Source organism: Hyaena hyaena, unplaced genomic scaffold, assembly GCF_003009895.1.
Source record: "Hyaena hyaena isolate Hyena2069 unplaced genomic scaffold, ASM300989v1 scaffold_116, whole genome shotgun sequence".
In the NCBI taxonomy this organism is placed as follows: Eukaryota; Metazoa; Chordata; class Mammalia; order Carnivora; family Hyaenidae; genus Hyaena; species Hyaena hyaena.
Window position 1 is genome coordinate 1,382,737 of NW_024080748.1, and position 8,302 is coordinate 1,391,038.

An 8,302-nucleotide genomic window follows, 5' to 3' on the forward strand; every position below is an offset into this window, starting at 1 on the left:
TTGATTTTGTACCCTGCAACTTGGCTGAATTCTTGGATCAGTTCTAGTAGGCTTCTGGTGGAGTCTGTCGGGTTTTCTATGTAGAGTATCATGTCATCTGCGAAGAGTGAAAGTTTGACTTCCTCTTTGCCAATTCTGATGCCTTTGATTTCCTTTTGTTGTCTGATGGCTGATGCTAGGACTTCCAGCACTATGTTAAACAACAGTGGTGAGAGTGGACATCCCTGTCGTGAAGAACAAAAAATTTTAAATCATCAGTGATGGCTGAGTTGCTGAGAGTTCTTTCTTTTATTATTCATACTACCTTTTAAAAAGAAAATTTTCACCCTGAAATTCAGCATTTAGAAATTTAACCTAAGGAAATAATAATATTTATAAATATTTAGCAGTAGAGATGTTCCTCTACCACTGTCTCTGAAAGAAGATGTGGAACTGGCCTAACTCTGTACCAGAAGGGACTTGGGTAAAGAAGCATTTGGTATGCCCATACATTGAAATACAGTGCATCCATTTTAAACAGTGACTTGGGTGAATATTTAATGATCGAAAGATGTTCATATTAAACCAAGTGAAATTTTAAAACAGTGTAATAAGTGCATTTATACACATACACAAAAACTATTGAGAGGGATATGAATTATGAATCAAAGTGTTAATGAACTCTGAGTGGTGGTAGATATTGCTTCTCTGCCTGAAGCCAATTAATGTATTAGGAAAAAAAGTAACCTTCCTATGCATCTTTTTCTCTTGTTTCCTAAAGTTTGAGAGTTCTCTGTAATTTACTAATTTCTCTCATCTTTTTTTAGGTAGTGAAAATGAAAAGTAATTTGGAACGATTTCAAGTTACAAAGCTCTGCCCATTCCAAGAAAAAATTCGGAGACAGTATTTAAGCACAAACGTAAGGCAAAAATCTGGCCTGATTCTCATTCTCTATGTAGCAAAATGATGGAATTAACTTTGTTGTCATGTAGATGAGTAGGTACATTGGCTTTTATTTTTTTCTGTTATTCAGAGTACTATTTTTTGTTTGTTTACTTTATTTTTTTTTAGTAATCTCTACACCCAGTGTAGGGTTCAAACTCACGACCCCCAGATCAAGAGTGGCGTGCCCTTCCAACTGAGCCAGCCAGGCACCCCTCAGAGTACTATCTTTTAAGTGTAAAATGCATCATATATTCAGAAGAGTATATAAAATACATACACTTTTTAAAACAATGAAATAAGTATCTACCCACAAATCATCATAAGAAATGGAATAATACCAGTGCCAGGTAGTCCCTGTCCAGTTGCCTACCCCTCCTTCACACTCTTCCAAGACCACAACTAATCAGGCATTTATAATAATCATCTCCATGGTTTTTGTCTGTTTTTTTGTTTTTTGGGTTTTTTTTTTAAGTAAACTGCCCCCAACATGGGGCTTAAACTCAACAACTCCAAGATCAAGAGTTGCATGCTCTACCCACTGAGTCAGCCAGGTGCTCCAATCATCTCCATGCTTTGCTTTATAGATTTACAACTTATGTATACGTTCCTAAAAAAAAAAACTATTTAGAAACCTGAGTAGCAAACACAAACCTAACCCTGAAAAGAAAGGCAGAATTGCTACTCTGTAACAGTAAACTGTACAGTTGCTACCTTATGGTCTGCCTTCGCCTTCCCTGACAGCTTACAGCAGGTGTCACTTTGTGCCCGGGATTTTTAACATTGTTTTTAATGCAAGGCTAGAGCAACCACATGGACTGGTTTGTCATATGTTATGCAGTCCTCTCTGAGGTGACCAGAAAGAAAGAGCATATACAGATTTAGGATTTAGGATTTCAGTAAGTAGAATAATCAAAAGAGGGAGTTTTATCATTGAAAACTGAAAAATTCTTCATCAGTAAGGTTTTTAGTAAGTGTTTATTCCTAAATATTCACAGCGGTTTTCCTCAGAATATAACAGTAGTACTTACAGTCCGAAAAGCAACTTGGAGTATCTTCCTACAGCAGAGTAAGGATGACACACAGGTTTCAGTTCACATGTCTTCTCGATTGTAACTGCCTGGAGCAATATGGTCCAAAGGATTCTGAGACCACATGCAGGCATTACCTTGGAGAATATTGCAGGTTTGGTTCCATACTACTGCAGTAAAGGGAGTCAGATGAATTTTTCTGTTTCCTAGTGGATGTAAAATTTAGATTTACATTCTACCATAGTCTGTTAAAAGTGCAACAGCATTCATTACATTTAAAAAAAAACATTGTACATACCTTAATTAGAAAATATTGCTAAAATTGCCATCCACCTTATCTCTCTGTTAGTGGCTGCTGACTGATCAGGTGATGGTTACTGCAGGTGAGAGTGGCTGTGGTAATTGCTTAAAATAAGACAACAATAGGGGCGCCTGGGTGGTTCAGTTGGTTGAGTGTGCGACTTCTGCTCAGGTAATGATCTCACAGTTTGTGAATTGAAGCCTCGCTTCAGGCTCTGTGCTGATGGCTCAGAGCTTAGAGCTTGCTTTGGATTCTATGTCTCCCTCTCTCTCTCTGCCCCTCCCCTGCTTGTGATTCTCTCTCTCAAAATAAGCAAACATTAAAACAAACAAGACAACAGTGAAGTTTGCCACAGCGATTGACTCTTCTTTTGCAAACAGTTTCTGTGTAACATGCGATGCTGTTTGATAGCATTTCACCGATAGTAGAACTTCTTTCAAAATTCGGAGTCAGCCCTCTGAACCTTCTGCTGCTTTATCAACTAAGTTTATGTAATAGTTGTAAGTCCTCTGTTGTCATTTCAACAGTGTTCACCGCATCTTCTCCAGGAGTAGATTCCATCTCAAGAAACCACTTTCTTTGCTCGGCCCTAAGAAGCAGTTCCTCATCTGTTCAAGTTTTGTCATGAGAGGGCAGCAATTCAGTCATGTCCTCAGGCTCCACTTTTATTTCTGGTTCTCTTGCTTTTTCCAGCACCTTGTAGTTACTTCCTCCACTGAAGTTTTGAACCATTCAGAGTTATCCACGAGGGTTAGAATCAACTTCTTGCTGTTAATACTGATATTTTGATCTCTTTCCATGAATCACAAATATTCTTAAATTTTTTTAATGTTTATTTTTGAGAGGAGCAGAGAGAGCAGGAGACACAGAATCTGAAGCAGGCTCCAGGCTCTGAGCTGTCAGTACAGAGCCCAAAGTGAGGTTCGAACTCACAAACCAAAAGATTATGATCTGAGCTGAAGTCAGACGTTTAACTGAGCCACCCAGGCATCCTGAGTCACAAATATTCTTAATAGTATCTAGAATGGTGAATTGTTTCTAGAAGGTTTTTAGTTAACTTGCCCAGATCCATCAGAGGAATCACTGTCTATGGCAGTTACAGCCTTAGGAATTGTATTTCTTAAATACTAAGACTTAAAAGTTAAAGTTACTCCTTGACTCATGGGTTACAGAATGAATGTTGGGTGAGCAGACGTGAAAACAATATTCATCTCGTATATCTTCTTCAGAGCTCTTCGGTAACCAGGTGCATTGTCAGTGAGCAGTAATATTTTGAAAGGAGTCTTTTTCTGAGTAGATCCCAACAGAGACCTTAAATATTCACTAAACAGTGTTATAAGTAGATGTGCCTTCATCCATGCTTTGGTGTTCCATTCATAGAGCACAGAAAGAAGAGATACAGCATAATTCTTAAGGTCCCTAGGATAATCCAAATGTTAAATGAGCTTTGGCTAAAACTTAAAGTCACCAACTGTATTAGCTCCTAATAAGAAAATCAGCTTGTTCTTTGAAGTTCTGAAACCAAGAATTGACTTCTCTCTAACTATGAAAAACCTAGGTGGCCTCTTCCAATAGAAAGCTGTTCTGTCTGTATTGAAAAATCTGTTGTTTAGTAGCTATGTTCGTTAATTATCTTAGCCAGATATTCTGGATAACTTACTACAGCTTCTACATCAGCACTTGCTGCTTTACCTTGCACTTTTCTGTTACAGAGTTGTCTTCTTTCCTTAAACCTCAGGAACCAGCTTCTGCTGGCTTCAGACTTTACTGCAACTTCCTCAGCTTTGAACAGAGTTAGGGCATTGCTCTGGATTAAGCATTGGCTAAAGGGCATGTTGTGGCTGGTTTGAGCTTCTATCCAGACCACTAAAACTTTCTCTATATCAGCAATAAGACTGTATTGCTTTCTTATCATTCATGTGTTCAGGAACTTTTCCTTTGCATTCACAGCTTGGCTAATTGGCACAGGAGTCTTTGCTTTCAGCCTGTCTCAGCTTTCAGCATGCCTTCGTCACAAAGCTTAATCATTTCTAGCTTCTGATTTAAAGTGAGAAATATGTGACTCTTCCTTTCACTTGAATACCTAGAGGCTACTGTAGGGTTCTTTGTTGGTCTGATTTCAATATTGTTGTGTTCCAGGGAATAGGGAGTCCTCAGGAAAGGGAGAGAAGAATGGCTAGTCCATGGAGCAGTCAGAACACACACAGCATTTATCAATTAAGTTCACCATCTTATAGGCATGGTTCGTGGTGCCCCAAAACACTTGCAAAAATGTCAAAGTCACACTAGTCACAGATTACCGTAACAATATATTAATATAGAAAACATTTGAAATATTCCAAAAATTAACAAAACGTCACACAGAGACACAAAGTGAGCAATTACTGTTGAAAAAAATGGTGCTGATAGACTTGCTTGATGTAGTCCTGCCACAAACTTTCAGTTTGTTGGAAAAAAAGAACCACTTCCTGAGAAGCACAGTGAAACTGGGCACAACAAAACGAGGTGTACCTGCACAATCTTACAAGAGGGCTTGCCCTTTCATCTCTTGTAATTGGCACTGTGGAACCCTTGCTCCCATCCAGTAAGATAAAGGATTTTTATATACTTGCCACACAGAACTAAATAACATAGTACCTTCTCCCCCCACACCCACAGTGATAACACATGGGATATATAAAAGAGTGTTTTGTTTTTTGTTTTTTGTTTTTTTAATTCCACCTCAGCTTGCATCTAAGACATTTCACATGCTGAAAGGACTGAGGGCTTCTTGTCTCCATCTGCCAGAACTGACACTTAGACTTTGCAAGACTTGTATTTCCAACCACATTACACTGTCTGCCTCCAAGGAAACAGATATTCCAAAGATATTCTCCTTCAAGAGTTTTATCAACTTAGATCAGTGTGGTCCTATTGCCCTCTAGGTACATCCATAATTAGGGCAACATTCTTTTCTACCCAAGATACACAGTCCTGACCTAAGGTGCAACAGAGTATGTATGTGAAGCATTGACACTATTTAGATTTTCTTTAATCCACGGAGTTTTATTAAAATTCCATAACATTAGGGCTGGAAAAGACCAGAAAGAACTTAGAAAAGTGCTTCACAAAATTGGCTGTTCAGCAGCATTAACTACAGGAGCTTTCAAGTATCAAAGATTCCTGGATCTCATCCCAGACCTGCTTCATCAGAATCTTCAGGAAAGTAAGACATTTTTCAGATATTCTGTAAGATAATGGTAATGATGCCACCATCCTTCCCTCTGTCACCAGACCAAAGTTTAAATCTAGAAATCACCAGTTTAATTAACCTCCCTCATTTTAGAGAAGAAAGAGGCCTACAGGCCAATTTCAACTTTCATGTTGTCCTTTAGCTGCTTAATGGCAGAGCAAACACTACAGCCCAGACAGACCAGCCTCTATCCCACCATCTCTTACCTTTTACACAAAATGTGTTTGGTAATACCTTCACAGACGGCTTGCACTTTAACTCGCTGGGGTAATACAAATGAGCGTAGAAACTACACTCTGAAGTCCGTGCCAGATCTGGATCGGAAGCATTAACTCCCCAGCCTTTGCCCAGTTACTACCTAAAAGTGTCTTGCTGTGTTTTCAGTTGGTAAGTCACATAGAGGAGATGCTCCAGACAGCCTACAACAAGCTCCACAAGTGGCAGTCACGGCGTCTGATGAAGAAAACGTGAAGTGTCTGTGGCTCTCACAGGTTTTGTGACGTTAAGAGAACTGACCTGCCGCGACTCTGGAAACCTGGCCTGAGACATGCCGATGATCACACAGCCGTGACAAACATCTGCACCATGCCAACTCCCGGAGCTGATGCTGTTGTACTTGCACATTGTGAACTGAAAGGAAAGGAACTGTGACAAACTCGAAGCTGGGGAGGTAAATTAAGGCAGAACCAAAATGAGCTAAGTTGCAAATATATATATATATACGTATATATATTTTAAAGAGACACTGTTTACTGCAGTTACTCAGGAACTGCTTTTGATTCACATTAAGCTGCTTTCAGAAATTAAAAAAAAAAAAAAACTTTTTAAAAGGGTGCATTGATAAAATCTGAGGTGTTTTTTTTCTTCCTTTGTAAATTTTTTTTCCTAAGTTTATGGCACAGGGTACACCTTAAGTATTTCTCCTCCATCCTCCACTTGGATCCTCAAGTTGTACTGGATACTAGTTGTACCTTCCATCGGCAAGCTAAAGAGAGTCAAGTAAAGCAGGAGACTGTTGCTCAACCATCAGGAAGCAGTTGTAGTCAGAAGACATCATTGGTCCTGTGTTTCCTACGGAAATGAGAAACAATAAATGTTGCACTGAATGTTTGTGGTTCGGAGTCCCTAAATGATTAAGAGGGAACATATTTGCAGAAAGTTACGTGGGGTTTTTTATGCAGAATTTTGTCAGAAGACAATGGCGCTGCATGTTTTTCTTTGAGTGCAAATGTACATTGCTAAGATTTTTTTTTTTAAGATGGCATGTGCTTTGAAAAGAGGAAATTGCATTTTTAAGAGTTTAAAAATCTTATGAGTGAGAAATATAAGAAATCTTACTTATTTTCACCTCTTTAGAAAAAAATAAAAGATGTTTCTCATATCTCCTTTTCTCGAGTATCTGACTGTTACTGTCCTTGGCGAATCGATAATCATTGCATAGTGACTGAAAAAACTAAATGCAAGAGAAAAAAAAATTCATTCTCGTTTCTGGAATCATGCCGTATTTTGTTCCTAACAGGAACAACTCACTGTTTATCTAGACTTTAGATGTCTTAAAAATTGGAGAAAAAATAAAACTTTTTTATAGATACTCTTTTAACTGTTAAGACATCTTATGGTTTCTCACATGTTATATTTACCTGGGTGGGCTACTCACTCTTTCTTAAAGACACTGTACAAGCTGACTGTCTTTACTTCTTTTCTAATGTTACTTTAAAAAAAAATTTTATTGAAGTGTAGTTGATCTACAATGTCCTATTAGTTTCGGGTTTACAATATAATGATTCTATAACTCTGCATGTTATGCTCTTTGTTCACTACAAGTGTAGCTACCATCTGTCGCCATTTATTAGGACTGTTCCGTAAGCTGTACCTTTCTTCCTTGTGGCTGATTGATTCCATAACTGGAAACCCTGATTAGCTTTCATATAATGGCTACAGCAAGTCAAAAATCTGGACTTTGAACTGGTAAAGAGAAAAGAGGCAACATCCCTTTCAGCCTCAGTCTTCCCATCTCTCCTTCAGATCAGTATAGTAATGGTGTTGTAATTCCTTACACCTTACAGTTTTACAAAGTGTTTTTCAAGTGTATGATCACTATAACTACTCAAAGCAATAACAATGGATGAAGGTAGAAAAATGTTTGAAATAGAAGAGTATATCTGTTGCGAAAGGCAGGCATAAACAAATAAAATGCACTATTGATATTCTGTTAAAGATTTAAGTGGGGGTGCCTGGGTGGCTCAGTCGGTTGAGCATCCGACTTCCTCTCGGGTCATGAACTTACAGATCGTGAGTTCGAGCCCCGCGTTGGGCTCTGTGCTGACAGCTCAGAGCCTGGAGCCTGCTTTGGATTCTGTCTCCCTTTCTCTCTGTTGCTCCCCTGCTTGCTTGCACTCTCTCTCTCTGAAAAAATAAAGATTAAAAAAAAAAAAAATGATAACTGTAATGGAGACTGAAGAAAGAAACCATTTTGGGGGATTGATTGGGTAGTCTCTATATTGAGTAGAGAAAAGCATGATAAAAGTGTAAGGCCTTGGAAAGACCCCAGTGTGTTAGGTTGGAGGGTTGAGAGTGACAAGTAAATGACTGGGAAATCAGTTTAAATCAAGTTGCAAATAGCTTTGTAGGCCAAGGTAAGAAATTCAGACCTTCTCCATTAAGCATGGGTTATGTCAGCGAAAATTTTAAGCTGTTTTTATGAGAGTCTTTTGATTGGTTGGTTGTTTATGGATAAAAAGTGTGGCAGTTAGGAAAGCCAAACCTAAAAGGCCTTTGGAACAGTTCAGACTGGAAACTAGGTACAAACCCTCCTG

General features: G+C 38.6%; 1 protein-coding gene across 2 annotated transcripts in view; it reads left to right on the plus strand.

The window, feature by feature from the left end:
* GTF2H1 (general transcription factor IIH subunit 1) overlaps positions 1-6,596 on the plus strand; it is a 37,825-nt gene extending 31,229 nt beyond the window's left edge. The window contains exons 14-16 of one of the 2 annotated variants that reach the window (XR_005529195.1): positions 807-899; positions 5,871-6,156; positions 6,377-6,596. Coding sequence is in view for 1 of the 2 variants with exons in the window: in XM_039236732.1 (XP_039092663.1) it covers positions 807-899; positions 5,871-5,957 (180 nt within the window). In the remaining variant the exon portion in view is untranslated. Of the gene's footprint in view, positions 1-806; positions 900-5,870 lie in introns of both variants that reach the window. The other variant, XM_039236732.1, reaches the window with a different exon arrangement.
* Positions 6,597-8,302: the final 1,706 nt, after the last annotated feature.